General features: G+C 34.6%; 1 protein-coding gene across 1 annotated transcript in view; it reads left to right on the forward strand.

The window, feature by feature from the left end:
- Nucleotides 1-24,325, forward strand: part of ABCB5 (ATP binding cassette subfamily B member 5) — a 127,317-nt gene that overhangs the window by 71,220 nt on the left and 31,772 nt on the right. The window contains exons 17-21 of the mRNA XM_042927597.1: nucleotides 8,777-8,920; nucleotides 10,077-10,181; nucleotides 10,358-10,435; nucleotides 14,695-14,778; nucleotides 23,043-23,246. Of these exons, the coding sequence (XP_042783531.1) occupies nucleotides 8,777-8,920; nucleotides 10,077-10,181; nucleotides 10,358-10,435; nucleotides 14,695-14,778; nucleotides 23,043-23,246 (615 nt within the window). The remainder of the gene's footprint in view (nucleotides 1-8,776; nucleotides 8,921-10,076; nucleotides 10,182-10,357; nucleotides 10,436-14,694; nucleotides 14,779-23,042; nucleotides 23,247-24,325) is intronic.

Here is a 24,325-nt window from a genome sequence, read left to right on the forward strand (position 1 = left end):
TAAATTATAGATGGAGAAGCAACTAGGACAGGATATTGAGAAGCAGGACCCAGCAAAATTTAAATTCAGGTAGAAAAGCAGTCGCCAACAAAGGAATCTAGAGAATGGCTAGAAAATAAAAAGAAAGCCAGGAGGGTATGGTATCATAGAAGCCAACAAAGGAAAGTGTCACAAAAGAGGAAGAGATCATTTGTGTCAAATGCTATGAAAACCAGATGAAATTAGAGATTTCTGCTTTCAGCCAAGATAGGTTAACAGGAACTGGGTTTACCTTTCTGCTTGAAACACCTAAGAAACAGAACAAAACATGTGGAACAATTTTCTAACATTGGACGTGGTGATCCCTGAGGAAGAAGAAACAAATGAAATAAATCTTATCACTGATCCAGGTTACTGCCTGGATAGTTTCCAAGCCTCAGAGCTAGAAGGGGAAACCCATGCAGAGCCCAGGAAGCCAAATTAGGCAGCATCCTTAGAACAAAGAACTAAAAGAAGAGAGTTTCTCAGAGTTCCAGAGATCTTCATAGGTTCTCCACTGAGTCTTCATCTGAGTACTGATCAGCACATTAAGAAAACTGCCAACGGCAGAGGAAAGATGTGCGGGAAAGGAGGAAAGAGAACAGTCCTTTCACAAAGGCTTACAAAGGGTCAGGAGTAGTTAGTTAACAATGATTAATAATTTTTTTAAGTAGTCTCCATGCCCAACACGAGACTTGAATTCATGACCCTGAGTTCAAGAGTCACATGCTTGGGGCACCTGGGTGGCTCAGTCGGTTAAGCGTCCAACTCTTGATTTCGGCTCAGGTCATAATCTCATGGTTTGTGGGACAGAGCCCTGCATTGGCTCTGTGCAGACAGTGCAGACCTGCTTGGGATCCTCTCTCTCCCTCTCTCTCTGTCCCTCCCCCACTTGCATGCATGCACACGCACTGTCTCTCAAAATAAATAAACTTAAAAAAAGGTCACATCCTTTACTGAATGAGCCAGCCAGGCACCCCAATAATACTTTTGTAAGTGTATTTCAAAAATAATTTACTTTTTTAAGAAAAAAATAACATTGCAGTATAGGGTTTATTACAGAAGTATAAGTAAAAATTTGTAAAAACAGTATCCAAAAGACTAGGAGGAAGAAATGGAAATATTCTATTTTAAGGCTCCTAAGTGGTATGTAATATTACTTCAAGATAGACTGTGATGTTAATAGTTGTCAAAGTATATTTCAAAGCAATAAAATATTACCAGGGATAAAGAGGGGTTTTTTTCATAATTATATTAAAGGATCAATATATAAAAGAACCAAAAAGAGAATAAAAATTTACAGTTTTACCAGAGATTTCAATACTTCTCTTAAATATTGATGAAACAAGTAGACTAAAATTCAGCAGGGGTATAGATGACTTTAATAGCACTCTCAACCAGCTTGAACTAATAGACATTTATGGAAGACTCCACCTATCAACAGAAGAATACACATTCTTCTCAAATGCGTTTGAAACATTTATCAAGACAGACCATATTCTAAGCCATAACACAGGTCTCAATATGTTTTTAAAAATTCAAGTAATGCAATGTATATTACTTCACCAAAGTGGAATTATATCAGAAATCAAGAGCAGAGGGACACCTGGCTGGCTCAGTTGGTAGAGCATGCGACTCTTGATCTTGGAATTGTAGGTTCAGGCTCCACTTTGGATGTAGACATTACTTAAAAGTAAAATCTGAAGAGAAGAGAAGAGAAGAGAAGAGAAGAGAAGAGAAGAGAAGAGAAGAGAGAAGAGAAGAGAAGGGATCAAGCACAGAAGTGGCCTGGAAATCTTGAAATATTTGGAAGCTAAGCAACTCACTTCTAAATAATGCATGGATCAAAGAAGAAATCAAAAGAGAAATTCCAAAGTATTTTGAGCTGAATGAAAATGATACCAAACATAATTAAAATGTACCCTATAATCCAGCAATTGTACTACTGGGTATTTACCCAAGGAATACAAAAATACTAATTCAAAGGAATATATGCACCCCAGTGTTTATAGCTGCATTGTCTACAATTGCCAATTTATGAAAACACTACAATTGTACATTAGTAAATGAATACTACTATGAATACATACATATACATACAATGGAATATGACTCATCTATAAAAAAAGAATGCAATCTGCCTTTTGCAATGTCATGGATGGAGCTAGAGACTATTATGCCAAGTAAAATAAGTCAGAGAAAGACAAATTCCCGTATGATTTAAGAAACAAAACAAATGAGTAAAGGGGGGGGGGGGGGGGGAAGGAAAGCAAGATAAAGAAAGGCAAACCAAAAAACAGACTCTTAACTATAGAGAACAAAGTGATGGTTACCAGACAGGAGATGGATGGGAGGTGGATTAAATAGGTGATGGGGATTAAGGCGTGCACTTGTCATGATGAGCACCAGGTGATGTATGGAAGTGTTGAGTCACTATAATGTACACCTGAAACTAATATTACACTATATATTAACTAACTGAAATTTAAATAAAAACTTTAAAAAAATAAAAATAACTCCAGTTTAAAAAAAATGTGAGATGAGGCTTAAAGTATCACTGAGAAAGAAATTTATACATAAAAAGAAAGATCTCAAATTAATAAACTTACGCCTTAAGAAACTATAAGGAAGAAGGTAATTATAAAGAAAAAAGTTGGGGCACCTGGGTGGCTCAGTTGGCTAAGCATCCCACTCTTGATCTCAGCTCAGATCATGATGTCATGGTCATGAGACTGAGCCCCAAGTCGGGCTCTGCTCTGAGCATAGAGTCTTTTGAATTTTCTCTCCCCCTCTCTTTCTGCCCCTTACCCCACTTGCATGTGCTCTCACTCTCTCTCTCTCAAAATAAATAAATTAACTTTTTTTTTTTTAAATAAGAAAAAAAAATCAGTGAAATCCAAAACTGGTTCTTTGAGAGCCTCAGTAAACTGAAAAACCACTGGACTGACTGAACAATTTAAGAAAGAAGATACAAATTACCAATATCAAGAATGAGCATGGTAACATCACTACAAGTTCTACCTATATTAAAAGAATAATAGGGGTGTCTGGGTGGCTCAGTCATTTAAGCATCTGACTCTTGATTTCAGCTCAGGTCATGATCTCAGGGTTGTGAGAGTTCCTCTCTGATCATGGAACCTGCTTAAGATTCTCCCTTTCCCATGGAGCCTGGGTGGCTCAGTTGGTTAAGCATCCAACTTCAGCTCAGGTCATGATCTCACAGTCTGTGAGTTCAAGCCCTGCATTGGGTTCTGTGCTGACAGCTCAGAGCCTCGACCCTGCTTCAGACTCTGCGTCTGCCCCTCCCCTGTTCACACCTCTGTCTCTCTCTCTCTTTCTCTCAAAAGTAAATAAACATAAAAAAAAATTAGAAAAAAAAAAAAGGAAAAAGATTCTCTTTCCCTCTCCTTCTGCCCCTCCCCAACTTACATGCATGCTCTCTCTCTCTCTCCCTCCTCTAAAGAATAAGATGATCTTATGAAAACATTTACGAAAATAAATCTTACAACTCAGATGAAATTGTCAAATTCGTTAAAAGACACAAACTACCAAAGCCCGCTCAAGAATAAATTAATAACTTAATCTTATATCTATTAAAAAGAAATTAAATTTGTAGTGAAAACCTTTCCTTAAAGAAAACTTCAGAACTAATTGTCTTAACTGGTGAATTCTACCAAATAGAAAATTGAAGAGACAAATATTCTATGAGACCAATCTTCTATGAGATTCTAAGAGATTCTCTCTTCTATGAGACCAATTCTATGAGACCAATATTACTCTGGTATCAAAATTAGACAAAGATGTTACAAGAAAATAAGTTTATAGATAAATTTACTTCATGAACATAGATGGAAAACTTACTAACAAAATTTTAGTAAGTCTAATCAACAATGTATAAAAAGAATGCTATATCATCACCAACTAGGATTTATCTAAGGAGTACAAGTATGGCCTAACATTAAGAAATTAATGTGATACCTCTTATTAAGAAAAAAATAATCATCTCAATCAATGTATAAAATTCAGTTGACAAAATGCACTGTCTATTCCTGATAACTCTCAGCAAACCAGGAATTAAAAGAAATTTTCTCAACCTGATAAAAGGCATAAACAACAAATCTATAGCTAACATCACTCTCAATAGTGAGGGAACTAAAATCAAGAACAAGACAAGGATGTACACTCTCACCACTTCTATTCAACATTGTGCCACAAGTTCCAGCCTGTGCAATAAGGCCAGAAAATAAAAGGCATCCAAATAGGAAAGAAAGAAAACTGTCTTTCTTCATAGACAACATGACTATCTATATAAATAATCCTATAGAATGCACCAAAAAGAAAGTACAAAAATCAAAAAATAGGAATTGAAATTTTAAAAATAATTTCATGTACAATATTGTCAAAAATATGAAATACTTAGGGATAAATTTGATAAAAGATTATAAGATCCATGCACTGAAATATATAAAATATTACTAAGAAAAATGAAAGGAGACCTAAATAAGTTGAGGAATATACTATGTACGTAAATAAGAAGAGTCGATATCATTGAGGCGTCTGTTCTCTCCAAATTGATCTATAGGTTCAAGGCAATACCAATCAATATTTCAGCAGGCTTTTTTGTAGAATTCGACAAACTGATTATAAATGAAAATTCAAAAGGATAAAATAATCAAAACAACTTTGAAAAAGAACAAAGTTGGAGAATTTGTACTACCTAATTCCAATTCTTAATATACAGCTATATTAAAATAGATCAATAGAGCAGAATAGAGTTAAGAAATACACCCACACACAGATGGTTAATTGTATTTAGACAAAAGTACAGTAAAGGCAATTGAATAATGAATGTATGGTCTTTTCAAGAAATGATGCTATAGCTGTATCAACAATATACAAAATAATCATCTTCAATCCATGTCTCAGATCACAGATTAAAATTAACTCAAAATGGATTACAGAATTTACTATAAAACCTAAAATTCAAAAACTTCCATAAGAAAATCCAGTAAGAAAACCTTAGCAAAGATTTCCTAGATGCAACACCAGAAGCACAATTCATAAAAGAGAAAAAAAAATATGATAAATTAGACTTCACCAAAATCAAGACCTTTGCTATTTGTAAAATGCTTTTAAGAGATGAAAAGATAGGCCATAATCTGAGAGAAAATATTTATAAGTCACATATCTAATAAAGGACTTGTGTCCAAAATATACAAAAACTCCCAAAGCACAATAATAAGAATATCAACAACCCAATTGAAAAAATGGGCAAAAAGAGCACTTGGGTGGTTTAGTCAGTTGGGCGTCTGACTCTTGATTTCAGCTCTGGTCGTGATCCCAGGGTCATAGGATCGAGCCCTGCATCAGGCTCCACATTAAGGCTTCGTGCTGAGTGTGGAGCCTGCTTGAGATTCTCTCTCTCTCTCTCTCCCGCTGCCCATCTTCCCTGCTCACTTTTTCCCTCTCTGTCTCTTAAAAAAAAAATAAAAAAGAGAAAAGAAAAAGAAAAATGGGCAAAATATTTGAATAGACATTTTACCAAAGAAGGTGTGCATATGGCAAACAAGCACACAAAAAGATGCCAAACATCATTAGTAATTAGAGAAGTGCAAATTAAACTCATAATTGAGATATCATGACACACCATTACAATGGTGGAAACTAAAAAGACTGACTCTAGCAAGTGTTGGCAGTGATATGAAGCCAGAAGCATTCCATATTTTGCTAGTGGTAATACAAAATGGCAAACTCACTTTGGAAAACAGTTTGGCAATTTCTTAAAGAATTAAACATACATCTACTATCTGATCCAAGCATTCCTCTTCTAGGTATTTACCTGAAAGAAATGAACTCATTTCTTTGTGTCCACACAAAGTCTTGAATGTGAATATTCATAGCAGTTTTACTTGTAATAGCCCAAAACTGGGAATGACCTAAATTCATATCAAGAGGTGACTGAATATATAAATTGTGGTATATTCATACAATGGAATACCATTCACCAATAAAAATAATGAAATGTTAATTTATTCAGTATTATGAATAAATCTCAAAGCAATTATGTTGAGCAAAAGAAGCCAGAGGAAAAAAAGAGTACATACTGTATGATTTCATTTATATAAAATTTTAGGAAATGAAAAATAATATGTAGTAACAGCATGCCCGTGATTATAGGAGAAGAGGGTTGGCAGCTGAGAGGTGTGGGAGAGGGGGATTACAAAAGGCTGTAGGAAACTTCTAGAGGTAGTGGATATGTTCATTATCTTGACTGTGGTAATGGTTTCATGGGTGTGTAGTTATGTCTAAACTTACCAAGTTCTACATTTTAAACATATACAGCCTGTTATATGAAGACTATAATAACTCATTATAGCTCTAAAATACATGAAATTAGGGGGTGCCTAGGTGGCTCCTTTGGTTGAGCATCCAACTCTTGATCTTGGCTCTGGTCATGATCTTACAGTTTGTGGATTTGAGCCCCATGTTGGGCTCTGTAGTGACAGTGCAGAACCTCCTTGGGCTTCTCTCTCTCCCTCTCTCTCTCTCTCTCTCTCTGTCTTAAGATAAATAAATGAACTTATAAAAAATAAAATAAAATAAAATGTATGAAATTTAAAATTCTTTAGGAAGGTTTAACTTTTTAAAGCCCTTCTGTATCTCTTTACAAAATGCCTATAATTTCATATATTTTTATATCAGATTCTCTTAAAACATGTAATAACCTATAACATATTTACATAACATAGAAACTCATGATCTTACTTTCATTTTGTTCTTATCTTTATTCTTTTCTATCTTTATAACATTATTTCAGTAATACTCATTTAACCTGTTATTGTATATTTTTCAAAAGGTAAAAGATACATTATTCTGTAGGAGTGAGATAGCCCTCCTACATTTACTGTCTCTAATTTACTGGTATTATGTTCTGGCACACACTAAGTCTTAGTTTCATTAGTTTCATTGCAAAATGAGGCAATTTTATAACAAATTTGACAGAAAATCTGTGCTCAGTGCTTGACAGAGTTGGTATGCAACTTTTTAAATTTCTGTATATTCTGAGGCACCTGGGGGGCTCAGTTGAGTAAGCATCCAACTTCAGCTCAGGTCATGATCTCACAGTTTATAAGTTCAAGCCCCCCATCAGGCTCTGTGCTGATAGCTGGAGCCTAGAGCCTGCTTCAAATTCTGTGTCTTCCTCTCTTTCTGCCACTCCCCTGCTCACACTCTGTCTCTCTCTCTCAAAAATAAACATTAAATTTTTTTTAATAAAAATTTTCAAAAAATAAAAAGTGAAATAAATTTCTGTATATTGGACAGTCACCTAACTGAAAAGTGAGGCTTTTTGTGATGATGATCTTCAGAAAACTTCAGAAAGGAAATAGATTATTCAGTAACCCAATATAATTGTGGTTTACCCATCCTAAAAATAGACCATAAATACCTTAGAACTTTAAAAGTTCTATTGTTCAAACAAAAGAGTTTACATTATAGTTGCCAGACTAAGATTAACACAAGAATTTCAGACTATTTTATAATCATTCCCGAAGAATTCTCCTGTTATTAGGTTCACAAATGTCATTACTTCTAGAGTGAATGCCAAGAGACAATTTTAACATATGAAATGCCTAGGGACACCTGGGTGGCTCAGTCAGGTAATTGTCCAACTTCAGCTCAGGTCATGATCTCACGGTTCGTGAGTTCAAATCCTGCATCGGGTTCTGCGCTGACAGCGCAGCTTTAGGTTCTCTGTCTTCTTCTCTCTGCCCCTCCCCAATTTGTGCTCTCTCATTAGGTGTCTCAAAAATAAGTAAACATAAAAACATTTTTTTAATTAAAATAAAAAAGAAATGCCTAGTAGTTTTCTGTCTACTTTGCTATTCAAAATAATTACTCACTACAAAACCGTAAGATATTTTAGATTTCTGAAATAAATCCCCTATGCATGCTGGACAAGAGTAAGGAGAAATCATTATCATATTATTTATCCTCTGATCATTGTGACTGCTACCTCTCCACTGGGAGGGCTGACAGAATGGTTACTTGCATTGTGCTTTCTCTGTATAAAACCTAGGATTTTGCATCATATAATCCTTCTTCTGTAATAATACTGAGTTAAGCTTAACTCTAAATTAAACAATCCAAGAAGATAGGAAATGATATCATCCCCCTTGGAAAGATGAGGAAACTGAGGCTTGGTAAGTTTAAGTGATATGCTCAGATATTGCAGCATTTTATTTACAAATGGGAACCCCAAAACAAGCTTTAAATTAAGATATTAGATAAATGTTTCTGTCAATAAGTCATGAAACTAGAAAACTTTCAAGCTTGAAATGCTAGCTAGTAAAATTCTTACTTTCTGTCTTGCTTCATTTCTACCTAGATTTTTGTCTTATCTTAGGGTATAATATTCCATCTAGTTTAACAGGAATAAAGAAAATATGACTGTCATTTCTTCAGTGAGTCTTAGCTGTCAGAACTTGTGAGTTAATCTGTAATTTTTAAATGATAGTAACAGTGAAATACCAAAAGGATAAATTGCTCAGAGAGTCACTTTGGGATAAGATTCCTGTATGTGTTGAGGACATCAGGTAATATGGGTGGTGAAATTTTTCTAAGATATATTCTACTCTTACTCTTGTCTCCTAATTATATTTGATATTTTACATTATTGGTTCTGTTTAAGATTGGTTAACTTCTCTAGGTTCCATTACGCTCTCAAACTGAGGTTTTAAACAAAGTATTTTATTCATAGACAAGTCTTCCTGAAGTTTCTATGTTAAAAATTTTTAAATTAAACAAGTCTGAATGGCTTTCTGTGGTCCTGGGGACATTGGCTTCTATTCTAAATGGAGCTGTTCATCCAGTATTTTCCATCATCTTTGCAAAAATCATAACTGTAAGTAAAGCTAATTTGCTAATATTTTTAACAATTTTAAATTTTTTTTAACGTTTATTTATTTTTGAGACAGAGAGAGACAGAGCATGAATGGGGGAGGGTCAGAGAAAGAGGGAGACACAGAATCTGAAACAGGCTCCAGGCTCTGAGCGGTCAGCCCAGAGCCCAATGCGGGGCTCGAACTCACGGACCGCAAGATCGTGACCTGAGCCGAAGTCGGACGCTTAACTGACTGAGCCACCCAGGCGCCCCATTTTTAACAATTTTAAACAAAGTGTAGCCTGAGAGAACAGACCTGATGTGCTTTGACTCAGCAATGGGGAAATTGGGACTTGTGGTGGGTCACCCATAGTGTGGGATCCATGATAGGAAGGTTAACTAATGTTCTCAGGGGATAAGCCAGCCTCTATTGTGAAGTCTTGGCTGGGCCTTGTTGACTGGGCAATCAGTAAAGAAATTACTTTGTTTTCTAATTTTGACTCCACTGCCGTATCAGCATTCCAAAGCACTGAAGCAATAAAATAGACAAAGACGACTACTCTTCTTTCAACTAGTCCAAACAATGGCCATTTTTTATTACCAGTCAGCTCACGAGGGAGAGGAAATAACAAGAGCTTGAGATTGTGCTGAGGGACTCAGGAGAGTTGCTGGATTCAAGGACTGAGCCACGTTAAGTCTTCAGTCCCAGATTTGCACAGCTATGCTGTGTCAACATAGATGGCAATATATGTATAATTACTAATTATAGGAACAATTTCTAGGGACATGTATAAAGACCTCACGCTGCAGGTTAATACCTTAAATAAAATAATATTAAGAAACCTAAGTTATTAGCAGTTAATAGAAATAGTAATTCAAACAAACTGGTAGTTTCTTTGAAAATATACTGTGATAATCACAGATAGAAGACTCATTGTCTGATCTCATATTTACATAGCCTAAGTGAGAAAATTGACAGCAAATCATTTTTTTATCATATGTAATGAATGTAGTGAATAGAATAATGGTGCAGTTCTTTTCCCCAGGAAATGTATATATAATCTTTTTCTTATGTTGAAATCCAGTCAAAAATTCCTGATGGATAGACGTTTTAGTTTTTTCTCTTTCTTTTGTATTTTCTTCCAATAACCTGAATAAAAAATCTCTTTTTTCTCAGATGTTTGAAAATGATGATAAAACCACATTAAAGCATGATTCAGAGATTTATTCCATGATATTTGTCATTTTGGGTGTTATTTGCTTTGTCAGTTATTTCATTCAGGTAAGCTTTTAATGAATTAAACAAGTTTGAACATGATTACTTTTTATGTCATCCTCTCTGAGTTGAAAATAACAACAAAATATAATAAAGTATAAATAAGTAAATATAGTAATTAACTGTTACAAAGAAATAGAAAAAAGAGTTAAGAATAAATATACCTTTCTTTTGTTTTCCAGGGATTATTTTATGGCAGAGCAGGGGAAATTTTAACCATGAGATTAAGACATTTGGCATTTAAAGCCATGTTATATCAGGTCAGTGTTTCATTTATCTTTTTCTTATTTTATTTAAAATGTGTTCTTAAATATTCTAGTAGTTTTTCAAGTCAATTTCTTCACATAATCTTTCCTTTGATCCTTTGAAAGCGTGCTTTTTGTGTTCCCATCAACACCTGACATTAGAATTCTTAGTTTATTTTTCTAATAGAAGCAAGTCCAAAATTGTTATGTTTGAAAATACAACTTACAAAAAAAAAAAAAAAAAAAGAAAATACAACTTACAGAAAACAATATTTAGAGTCCATTCCTTTTCCTTGCATTTATCTAGACAAATCTTTTTTTTTTTAAATGGATAATGTAGTGTACTAGGATCAGATTGAAAGACCAAATAAAAAGTGAAAAGAAGAATTAAGAGCTACAGTATATTGGGGAACATCTTTTAAAAGGAGGAGTTAATTCCTCTAGCTATCATCCATGTGCACTGCTTAAGTTTCCTCACTCCCCACTTCTGAAAGCAGTCAGTCTCTCTGTCCTCATCAGAAGAGTCCTGAATTCAGGTAGCAGTCCAGCTGGCGGGTTGGCCTGCCATATATAGATGATCAGTCATACCTGTGAAATAACTAAAAATAGGTAGATCAAGTAGTAATCTTGAGAAGTGAGTCTTAGGGGCAAATGGCAGGAATGTCTCAGATTGGCACTTCTAAAATTCTTTCAGGAGGCTGAGATGTATTGGGTTCCCTGAAAGCCGGTAATCATTTGGAGCCCTTCATCATACTTTCTGTCACCAGAGCTCCCTATGCAAGAGCAAATAGCTTCCTGCCAAGTTCATTTCTTGTCAGAAATAGAATTACTGTCACACCAGCTGAGTTGTCAAAACCAGTTTTTACCTCTTGTGACTTTTAGCAGTAGCGCTCAGAGGACTGCCGCGTAACAAAATGCCCAGGCCTTTGTGCTCTTGGGAAACTACAAGATACAAAATTCAACCCCACTAGTGCAAGGTTTCCCATAGCAACTTGATGCTCTGAAGAGGTTGGTGCCTGACATTCTGGTCAAAGGCCTATCAGAGATAATTGGAGACTCTCCTTAAGCCAGAAAAAAATCTATTTGAGGGATTATGAAACCAGTGAATGCCTGCACAACGCACTCAAGCTAAACTTGTACTTTAATTTTTTTTTTTTTTTACTTCTGAACATTTTATGTCTTTACCTCAAATCTTTGAAATAAGGTGGAATTTTAATTAACTAATTAAAATTTCATACTTATTGACAGTTTCTGGTCATTTTTGTTTTTCTTTATGAGTTTATATGTTTCCATATTCAAGGAAATTTATTTTTAATTTCTAGGGATTTTTGACAGTGTTCTCTGAATGTCTGAATGTTTTGAACAAAAGAATATATAACTTAACCAAACATTACTTTGAACTGCCTTTCTAGAGATTCAGTGTGCTTTTGGTAGAAGAGTCTCAAGTCTAGCACCCAGTTTAACTAGTGGTTATTGTTAATCCAGTATCTTGATGGTTAATACTAGACATTAATCCTCTTCTTAACATTAGTCATGTGAATAGCTGGATAGTAACACTCTAGGCTAAAGTAGCTTCTGCCCATAAGAAGCCCCCAGTTTTTAAGCCAAAAACTCTGGTCCTGCAAAAATACACACAAAGACACACACAGAAACTCTGCACTATTCATCAGATGTTATTATATTCCTCCATAAATTCAACTCAGCCCCTTCCAGCTGATTGTTTGTTTTCCCTCTGTATCCTTCAGCATTCTTTTTTGTTTCTTGTCTTTGCTTTCTTAAAATGGAGGGGGAACAATAGGATATTTGGCCTTTTCTTCATAAATATCTTCCCCATTTCAGTTTTGTCTATAGTAAGGGGTGCTCCCAATGTGCAGTTTAGCCTAACTCTTATTACCTATGTTGTTGTCCTAAGGCTTTCTAAGGCTTAAAAAGCATGCTGAGACTTGTGTTGTTTTTATAACTAGTTTGGAACCTCATTTGAGGTAGAAGTATTTATGGAATCAGGTGTGGTCTTTTTATAGGTATAAAATCTGTATTTTATTTGATTAGTTGACATCCTTCCACTTGAAAAGAATGTTCTAAGTGTTGCTGACTTCAATGGTTGTAAATAATTCATTGTTCAAAGCTAAATTTATATTTCCTAATGATAAATATTGACCTGTAGATCTGTTGGGTTTGTGAACAGACACGTATTTTTGCCTATTTCTCTTTACATTAGATTGGCTAGGGCTTCTTTGGGGGGTCTTTAAATCATGAGATGATAGAATTAATGGTAAGCACTAAGGGATCTCAAAAAGCTACTTCCAAAAGCTTTTGAGGTATTAAGTCCTGACACAGGAGAAACAGGTAATGAAACTCAACTGTAATGCTTCAGTTCAATGGGAGATAGAACAGGATAGTTGAATAAAACCTCTGGCATTTGGTTGCATAGGTTCAAATCCTGGCCTTAGCACTTGCCAGCTATGTGGCCTTGGGCAAGTTATTTAATCTCTCAGTACCTCGGTTTCCTCATTTATAAAATATGTATATTCATAGTATCTACCTCATACAGTTATGATGATTGATTGAGAAAATACATACCAAATGTGTAGGCATCATAGTGTTATTGTATTTTTCACTTCTAGCGTATTACTGACAGGGAAAAAAAATGGATTTACTACTATCAAAAAACCTGATAGCCTTACTTACAATCATTTTACCATCAGAAAAAGAGAAAGCAAGCCAAATTTTATTTGACACCAGCTATGTTCCAGAAACTCTTAAATGTTTTAGCACATATGGCATATGCTGGAATACAGTGCCTAGAGTACACAATACTGACTTGTTGGAAAGTAATTTTGGACATTTTGCTGATTGAAGATCAGATAATGACTAAGACTAGTCGTATATATATACTATACCTAGTGTGTTATAGGAAGATACTCTAGAATCAAGAATGTAATATTCCATAATAAATTATCTTTCTACATTTTTACTTTATATTGTATCTAAAAATTCTTTGTGTGTTCCATACCGTGTTTAAATAAAGAAATAATTAGAATATGTAAAGTTTATCTTAATTTTTTTAGTATAACAATAAAAAAAAACAGGTAATGCCGTCCAGTTCAAGAATGCTATAGTTATTATCATTGCTGATGTATGTTCACAATATGTTAGGCTCATGAGTGGGGCTGTGTTTTCAAAGGGACAATTGGTAGTGCAGATTGTGATTTCTGTAGGATGCACTTTTGGGCATCTTGGACCCTCAACTCTTTGGGACACCTTCCCAATGCAAGGGCTTACAGAGTAGTGCTGTCATGCTGGGGTTGTGCCCACCCTTGCTCTTGTCATATTCCTCCATGGGAACTTTCTTCTCACATAACTGTATGATTAATGCACAGCCCTCTATCTGTTATGCTTCTTTTTCCTTAGTTGCCTGAAACATGTAACCTGGGTGTCAGGGCTCTGGCTGAGGTGTAAGCCAACAATTCTTTGGCTTTTCACTTACTAAAAATAAGTCATTTTTCAGAGACAGGCTCCATATGATTTTAATCCACAAGAGATCTAAGTGGTTTGAGTAAGTGGGAGGAAACATTCAATAGCTAATAAAAGGAAATCAGAATGCCTCAGGTTGAGAACTGCTAAGAAGTGCTATCTCTATTTGCTGTTGAAAATGAAATTGGCTATAATGTTATGCTTTTATTGCTTGTATTTTTGACCTATCTCCTTCAGATTGCATGCTTCTTGGCCACAGGGGTTTTACATCAGCCTCTTTGCCTCTTTAGCCTCTCACAATGCCCAGTGGTTATAGGATCTCAGGAGTAATATGAAGTATCAGGGAAAATCTTGCCTAAGTGGGTCCTAAAGAGGAGATAGACTTTTTATCATTAATCAGCTTAGATAGAGAGTTTTGGAAATATTTCTAAATCATGTTGTGCGTTACCTTTTTAAGTAGTCTGCTCTTCACTGAAATTACAACTTACTTAGTGGTTCAAAATGACCATTTTTGATGTTGATTATTATACAGTACTGTAGCATTGGTAATGGTTCCAAGATATTGGGCTTACTTTCTTCATTTTGTATCTAAGTATAGATCTTTGTGAAGTAAGAAACAAAAGTCATTTGATCCATACTATTTATAAGAATTAAATACCTGTGAGTGAGGGAGAAGGTAAATGCCTTCTGACTTAGAGCAGAATCATAAATCAGAGAACAATCTTTTTGATAACAATGTTTGTTTCGTTTTCTTTTGTCTTGTTTCTGATAACCGTATATTAATTCTCCTTTTTCTCTAGGATATTTCCTGGTTTGATGATAAGGAAAACAGCACAGGAGCCTTGACAACAATATTAGCCATGGATATAGCACAAATCCAAGGAGTATGTACATTGTTTTTATTTTTAAATGGAGTGTGTATTCTGTGTGTATGTGTAGACACATACATACCTGTACACACACATGTGTCAGTGCATATTTGTGAGCAATACTAAGATTACCCACATCTTTAAGGGGACCAGGCAAGTCTCAAGACTAACTGGGAGCTCTCAAGAAAGGAAAGAGGGAAACCTTTCAGTTCTGGATATTTTTAACAAAACAAAACAAAAAAAAGATTTCATTGAATCACTACATTGTATACCTGAAACTAATAATAACATTGTATGTCAACTATATATATTCATATAAAAAATAGGGAAAAAAGGGGAAAAAAGATTTAGCAATTGTAATAGGATAACCAGAGGACTAAAGAAGATACTACAAATGAGTTAGAGAAAAGAGCTCCGAATTAAATAGTAAGACTAGAAAAAGTAACAAAATGAAAACACACACACACAATTTAGAAGTTTTAATAAAAGAAGAAAGTGTAATTTTTCCTTCTAAGGGTAGATTTGTATTACCAAATAATAGAACAAGTTGGTTACAGTTGTTAATATTCATGTGCATCCATAATGGTTTGCAAAACTAATGTTTTGATGTAGAAAGGGTTCAAGAGGAAAAGTGGCATCATCTTTTTTTTTTCTGAACTCTTTTTCATTATTTGGAAGACAATGCCCTAAATTTATTAGATAGAATTTAAATTTTAAAATAGGCGCGCCTGGGTGGCTCAGTCGGTTAATCACCTGGGTGGCTCAGGTCATGATCTCCTGGTTCGTGGGTTCGAGCCCTGCATGGGGCCCTGTGTGACAGCGCAGAGCCTGGAGTCTGCTTCAGATTCTATGTCTCCCTCTCTCTCTGCCCCTCCCCTGCTCGTTCTCTGTCGTTCTCTGTCTCTCAAAAATAAATAAACGTTAAAAAAAATTTAATTTTTTTAAATAAGGCTAAGGAATCAATTTTACTCGCGTAAGTGGAAAAAATCATGAATAATATTCACTTAATAGTTAAGTAAGAAGCGTAGCATTAATCTTACATAGCATAATAGAATGACAATTTCTATGTTTAGGAATTATAGGGTTCACATACTAGGCAGAAATATCCCTATAATTCCAGTTGAATCCCCATTCCACAAAATTTGCCATTTTTTTTTCTTTTTCTTTACTGTGCTCTTTTTTTCTTACTATCTATCATTCAACATTTTTACAATCCCAGTGAAATTCTGCTAGCAGCCATATTTTATATATATTATATCATCTCTTTTAGCAAGTATTTGCTTCAGCCAAAAGAACAAATTAGAACTGAGACCAACATTACTTTCCTTACATTCATTAGTTGTTTTTAACAAACAGTGTTGTCTTTCATTGAGAAAAATTAATGAAAACATTTGTCAGCCTGATTGCTTACAAGCATCTGACTAATTCTGTTTGATCACTGGAAACTTTCTTGTTCCAATTTGTAAATGTTGGTCTCCTAATAATTTCTGGGCAAGTAAGACCATTTGCATTGAATAAAAAGTAGTAGCTAAAGAATAAATGATTGAATTACTGATGGCAGATTTTAAAGCTGTTGAATTTAGAAAGCAGAATAAGAAAAGAAGTTTTTTAAGAGTAAGTCTATGTCTACTACCATGTAATTAATTTACACAAACACTTGCTTTGCAGTATAAAGGTAGGTTCATATCTAACTTCAATGGATACTCTTTCTGCAGAAGGAAGAATTCTTTACCAATCCTGTTTATCTACTATGTATTTTCTCACAAACACACACTAGACTAGAGATGAATTAGGAAATAATTATTCGGGGTCATATTTCCTATTGTATCAATTTAAGGCATATTCCATTTCAGTTTCTTCATCATGTAATTTCAGTTAAATTTTATTTTATCATACATATTAGCATAAGTGTTCACAAACTAGCTCCTTAATAATAGTAAATATTATTTTGTAACCTTTACTAATGGCCAAAAATATATACACTCTTAGCCATTTTTAGAAACTCTGGTACTTTGAGAGTCATGAGAAAAACATGTTAGTAAAATAAAGTCATGGAACAACATGATTCCTGAAATAGTTTACTGAATACAACCAATTTAACTGATATTATTTCAGCCCAAGGTTATGGCTTATTGCCATACATCTGTCAACAGACTATTTTCTGTGTAACATATAGTGTTATTAAAGGTACAAAGCCATTTTAGATTCCTTGGGAATCTAGGTTCCACAGAATTACAAGGTATTATTTCTGTATATTTTAGCAACCCCTTTTCATCACCCAAAAGTGTTACCTCATTTTTGTCCACAAGAAAGTGTGTTATTCATGCCACAATGTGCACTTGATACACCACTGACAGATACAATGTTAGTTCCAAGAATTCTTCTCATCAGAACTATAATTATATAGCCCCAAGAAATCATAAAAACTTCATTTATTAATTCCAAGAACCAGATGAATTGATTAGGTAGAACTAGAATATCATTACCTGGACAGGGATGACCTCATTTCCTGATTTAACTTTTTGACATAGGAAGTATATAAAAACAGTTTGATATTTTTTGTGATTCAAAAAAATGTTAGCAATCATCAAAATGACTTTACCATAGTATAACATTGGCAAGTAATTGTTGTTTTGCCTTACCATTCTAGGTTGAATTCATTAAGAAACATTACCAAGTCTACAGCAAAAGCTAATATCCAAAGCCAGAGTGGTTAAAGGTAGTTCTTGTAAAGGAAAATTTCAGTCTCAACCCTGAACTCAAAATATTTCAGTGAAACCTTATCACTCCTAAACCCTCAAACTGTTGTGTGGTAAGACAAGTCAAGATATTCAGCTTCCATATTTCACAAAAATAGAAATAAAAATAGTTAAATCTATAAGAGTAAATGAACTTCACCATTGACCATACTGGTCCAATAAAGTGTGATGTTATTTTCCACAAAATACCTGCTGATAAACAATACAGGAAATAAACTTAGGCTTTAAACATCTTACATTTTCACAGTTTGTAAATTTGTCCAACTAAGCTTTTTTTCCTACTCTATAAATCTTACCACCATCAGTTGTAATATATCTTAGTAGATTCCACTTCAGTTTATACTGACTTCATTTTTTCTTAACTTCTTTGAAAATATTATCACCTGTAGTTGCTCCACACAGACCATTCATAGTAACAAATTTTTTAGTCACTTCAAACTCAGCATTGGCTCCTGATTTACCAGTACCAGTACCAGTAACATATGTCAACTCATCAAGAGCCAGGGAAAACTATTCAAAAAAGCTACCTGGTTTTTTATTGCTGTTGGTGTTGCTGCAATGTTGTCCACTTTTTGAGCAACTGTTCTTACCAAAAGGTTAATAATCATCTGATAATAGGTTTAAGCTCACTAAACACATTTCTTCCTCTGCTGCAATTAAACATGATTTAATTAACTCATTATCCATAACTGATTTTCTTTGCTTAACTAATGAATGAGCCACTCAGAAACTTACTTTGGTGTCAGCTTCATTTTCACTTTTCAGTTTTATGAAGAAATTCTACTGAAATCAGATATTCCACTTAAAATTTTCCAAATTTTCTGAATGTTGGTTTCTTGTGAATTAAGAATATAATGATGAATGCTTCATCTGGAAATGTTGACCTATTTTATATATTTTTAGTACTATGTAGTACTTTATAGCATAATAAAAACACTGTGATATCTGATCAGAAAAAGTAATCCACAGTCCATTATGCCTTAAAAGGACATTCAAAGTCTACTCTTCTCTTCCTTTCTTATTTTTAGATGATGTACATACAATGGTAATTTTTAAAACTAAGATAAAATGTCACAGTACAGCAATTCATGTGGCATTCAACATGCTGTCAAATTATAATTGCATCACAGATTTGTAGCACACTGAGCAACAGTACAAAGTGAGGAGAGTGGCACATATGGTTTCTCTAGCAACTACTCAATTCCATCATTATAATTCTAAGATAGCCACTGACAATAGGTAAAGAAAGACCATGACTGTGCTCCAATAAAACTTTATGGACTCTGAAATTTGCCTTTGTAAAATTTTGATGTGGATCTTTTTTGTATGTTCCTTATCTCTTAACTTCTTGAATATATGTTATACCATGATAACTTTTAATATCATTATCTACTAAGTCTAACATTTGTGTCAGTTGTGGGCTAGTTTAATTGATTGATTTTTATGCCATCATGGGTCCTATTTTGCTGTTTTGCATATCTGGTAATTTTTTACAAGATGGCACACATTGTAAATATAACATTTTGGGGTGCTGGATATTTTTATATTTCTATAAATATTCTTTTTTTTTTCCCTCTGGAATTCGGTTACCTGGAACAGTCTAATCCTTTTGGGTCTTATTTTAAGGTTTGTTAGGACAAGAGCCTACTGAGGTAAGACCTTTCTACATACTCTACCCAATGCCCTATGAGGACATGAGGTTTTCCAGTCCGACTGGTGTGACTGGGAACTATTCCCAGCCCTCACACATGCACTACTTAGCTGAATATTCAAGAAGGACCCTCTGCAGATACCCATATTTCTCTTTCTGTGTACCTCTCTCTTCTCTGGTGTTCTATACTGCAAACTCTAGCTTCCTTGAGATTCTCCATGCCCCAGATTCTCAGTTTTATCTTAACTTTGGGATAAAGTTAAACTTAAACTTAACTTTGGGAGTCTGTTAGGCTCTGTCTTAGTTCACTCACCCTCCACTTTAGCCTGGAAGCTCTTTCAAAGGCCAAACTGGGGCAATCATAGGGTTCACCTTGTTTGTTTCCCATCTCCGCCTTTGTTTCAGATGGGAGGATAAATCTATTTCCTGTTACTCCATGTTAACCAGAAACAGAAATCCTATCATATGGAATTTTATTTCTACAATTGCATACTGAGTTTTCTGTCATTTAGTTTCTTATGCTAGCCATCCCTCTTTGTACACTATCATTTTCTTACAAAAGTTGTATTCTCTACATTTAGCAAAATTCCATAGATATAGTAATAATCCATAAATAATTTTTATCTCAAGAATTATTTAATCATGACTTCCTGTTTTTAATTTCCGAGAAAAATTTGTATATTCATGCATGTTGCTAAAGAATCTATGGAAGTTTAACTAAATTTCCTCTGATTCCAGTCCTAAATTCTTTTCAGAGTTACATTATCCTCTAGGTCTTTAAGACTCTGTTCTATTTTCCTTCAGTTCTTGTAATATTTTTCAAGGCCAAATGTCTGTTTTTTATGTTAATTCTTCCTGGAACAGGAAAACTAAATTCAGATTCTTCTTATTCTACCACCATCCCCAATAGGCAGCTAGGTGGGAGGAGAGGAATATGTTAAGTGTATTCATTTGCTAGGGCTGCCATAACAAAAGTTACCACAGACTGGGTGGCTTACACAACAGTAATTTATTTCCTCACAGTTCTGATTGGAAGTCCAAGATCAAGGTGTCAGCAGGATTGGTTTCATTTTGAATCCTCTGTGCTTGACTTGTAGATAGCTATCTTCTTACTGTGTCCTCCTATAGTCCTTCCCATATGTGAGTACATATCTGCATTCAAATTTCCTTTTCTTTTTTTAAAGTTTTTTTAAATTTTTATTTACTTTTGAGAGAAAGAGAGAGAGAGCGAGATAGAGTGTGAGCAGGAGAGAGGCAGAGAGAGAGGGAGACACAGAATCTGAAGCATGTTCCAGGCTCTGATCTGTCAACACAGAGCCCAACATGAGGCTCGAACTCACGAACTGTGAGATCATGACCTGAGCTGAAGTTGGATACTAACCAACTGCACTACCCAGGTGCCTCAAATTTCCTTTGTTTATAAGGACATCAGTCATACTGGAGTAGGGCTCACACTAGAGACTTTATTTGAACTTAACTTACTTTACCTCTTTAAAGACCTCATTTCCAGGGCACCTGGGTAGCTCAGTCAGTTAAGCATCTGACTTCCGCTCAGGTCATGATCTCACAGTTTGTTTGATGCAGGGTTTGAGACCGCATTGGGCTCTGTGCTGACACCTTAAAGCCTGAAGCCTGATTCGCATTCTCTGTCTCTCTCTGTCTCTCTCTCTCTCTCTCTCTCTCTCTCTCTCTCTCTGCATCTCCCCCTACTTGTGAGCTCTCTCTCTCTCTCTTTCTCTCTCAAAAATAAATAAATAAACAAAAAATAAAGATCTCAAATACAAATATAGCCACATTCTGAGAAACTTGGAGTCAGGACCTCAAAATGTAAATTTGGGATGGGGGGAAACACAATCCATCCCATAACATACAACATCTCAACATCTTTTATCTCCGGCATCATCCTTCAACTGTCAAGAGACAGAGTGTAAATCAGTATTAAGTAGCAAATGACATTCATATTTCAGCCTCATAGGTCTTAGAGTTAATGTATAACATGCTAAGACAGTTAAAATACTTTATCTGTTGTCTTAGTTTTCATTATTCAATGGTTTGTTTGATGTTTGCAATTGTTACTTGTTTTTACATTTTTGGAGTTTTCTTTAACAGTTTATCGAGAAAAAGGGAAATAGCAGATTACCAAATACAGTCTTGAAGCTGAAGCCAGAAAAATTTTTTTTAGGAATAAGGCAGAGCCTTTAGGGAGGTAGGGCTTTTTATTGTTGTTATTTGTAATGATGATACTAATTTGGGGGTACTTTAGTAAAAACTGGTATAATCTTCTAGAGAAGAAATTTGACAATATCTATCAAGAATGTAAGAATGTATACCCTTTAACATATACCTCTAGTCTAGGTGTTCAACATTAGGAAATAAAAAATGAGCATAAAAATTATGCACAAAGGTGCTCATTACGTCTCTGTTTTAGTAAAGTTGGAAGCAATCTAAATATTTTTTGAAGACTATTCAGTGACCCAGGAAAAAGCTTACAGTATAATGTAAAGGGATAAAAGCAGGATACAAAGCTACATATACACAATAATCCAATCTGAATATGTTTGTGTATTTGTTTGAAAGGATGTAAATGTTAACATAATCCAAACCTTTTCCAATGGTCATATTTTCATGATCATAATAAAATAAATCTTTTAAAATATGAATTGATATCTTTGTTGATTATACCTGTTTTTCTAGATAAATGGGGTTCTCATTTTTTCATCCTAGCACTAAAGGAATTTAACATTTCAGTTTATTACTTATCATGTGTCCCACTGAAAGTTGATTCATAAGACATTTAGTTCTTGTAAAATAGTTATAAAGATATTTCTACTTATTTTGAGATTTTCTTTTAGAATTTCTTTAAGTTACCTTTTACCATGATGTTTCCAACTCCTTTTCTATCTTGATAATGCTGCTTTAGACTTTTTCTCAAGGAAATCAAATTATAAAATGCTCAAAATGGAATACAAGATACAATATCCAAAGCATACCTCTTAATATATAGTATCAATCATTCAATTCAGCACTATTGTGGTATAGTGACCAAGAGTGCCAGCCCCTCCATCATTGTAGGAGAAAGGGGAATGTTGGGTTTTGGAGTCCACATATTGTGAGTTACGCTTCCTTGTGTGGTGGCAGCCTGGTGTGGGAAAGCCACACCAGAGCAGAATGAGAAGGGTATCCCTACAGGAGATAAATAGGGGCCGTGATGTCAGATTGGTTATCTACAGAGAGCTTGATCACATAAATCTATTAAAAATGGGAGCCAGGTTTATCACTGTTGCAGATGGGGGTACCAAATATAAGAAGGCACAAAACTGAAAATAACACTGTGGTGTTGGATTGGTATTGGAGATACTGATGTGAATTCATGGACTTCAAGATACATAAACAGAGAAATACAGATTTCAGTTTGTGCATACATCTGTACACACACACACACACACACACTCCCCAGTTCTGTCCACTGATACTCCATTAATAATTAGCACAACTAACACCATATATTTACTTCTAAATAACTTTGTCCACCGAAAGAAACTAGGACATCTTGAAGAAATGTTAGATTCCAGGGATAGAGTCTGGAGAACCTTTTTGTGTCAGAAAGTAAGGACATATTCAGAAAATGACAGGGACATGTCAAAGGACAACAATATCCAACATAAAGTAAACAAAGCATAATCACTCCTTAGTAGAGGACAGTTTTTAAAGTATGGGTATTATTTAATTTCTAAGTACAAGCTCAAAATAAACATGTAAGTATAAATCCTAAAAAAGAAAGCCTGTCTTGTTTTGTAAGAAACTATAATAGAAATTCTTGTAAATATAAAATTAATTGACTTTTTCCCCCCAAATCTGTCTGATTATAGGTAACAGGTTCAAGGATTGGTGTCTTAACACAAAATGCAACTAACATGGGACTGTCAGTTATCATTTCCTTCATATATGGATGGGAGATGACACTCTTGATTCTGAGTATTGCTCCAATACTTGCTCTGACAGGAGTGATTGAAGCCACAGCTATGACTGGATTTGCCAATAAGGATAAGCAAGAACTTAAGCGTGCTGGGAAGGTAAAATAAAGACTTGTTACCATCATAACATTTTAAGAGGAAAACAATGAGAGTTCCCATTTTTACAGTATGTTAACTTTCTTTCTTAGGAATCTGTAAAGTACATTCATTGAAATGCATACGGACTAGTTTAGGATGGGGTGTAGATATGCTATAGTAGTAGGATTCATGATTTAGAGCGTAGTCCCTAGAGTCAAATTGGCTGAATTAGAATTCAGATTCTATCACTAACAAATGTATGATATGAGCAAGTTATGTCAACCTTTCTGAACTTCAATTTATTCCTCTGTAAAGTGGTAATAATAATAATACCATTTTCAGATTTTTGTAAGTAGTACATATAACATTTAGCATTATTCTATGTAAGACATTTTAGGATAGTGTCTGGAAGACAGTAAGCACTCAGTGGTGTCAGCCATATTACCATATCATGGGGGAATTTGCTAACATCATGATTCCCCATTCTCTGATTGTTGGGTAATTAAATTTTCTTAAATGATTTTAGTTATTTTATTTTTCAAAATGAGGAGGAAATATAACAGTTACTGAAAATAAGGCAATTTGCTACTATTGATAGTGCCTAAAATAAGGCTTTAGAAACAAGGACCATCTTTATACCAATCAAAATAAACAATAATTTAAATACTGGGAAAATGCTTTGTCATATTTAAGCTTCTCAGGATCAATCATTATTTATAAAAATAAATCATTCTATTGGAGATTTAGGGAAACATTAGTATTATCATATCATAACATGTAAGAATTAAAAGAAATATCATTTAATCTAACCACTTACCTAAAGAAGGAATCCCTTGTCTGTCTTTTACCTGTCCTTTCCTTCCAGTGGTAGGCAGTGCATTACTTTCTCAAGCTGCCTACCTTTGAATATCCTTTGGCTCGTAGGCAGTTTGGGGTTGTTTTGGGGGGTTTTTTGGAGGAGGTTGTTTGTTTACTTATTTGTTTTTGGTGGCCTTCTACATTGCTTGGCTTTCATCTCAGTAGAGGTCCAAAGCGTGTTTCTTGTGGCAGCTTTTAGGAAGCCACATCGTTAAATGCCAAGTCTCCTCTTAGTCACCCAT

This window comes from Panthera leo, chromosome A2, assembly GCF_018350215.1.
Source record: "Panthera leo isolate Ple1 chromosome A2, P.leo_Ple1_pat1.1, whole genome shotgun sequence".
In the NCBI taxonomy this organism is placed as follows: Eukaryota; Metazoa; Chordata; class Mammalia; order Carnivora; family Felidae; genus Panthera; species Panthera leo.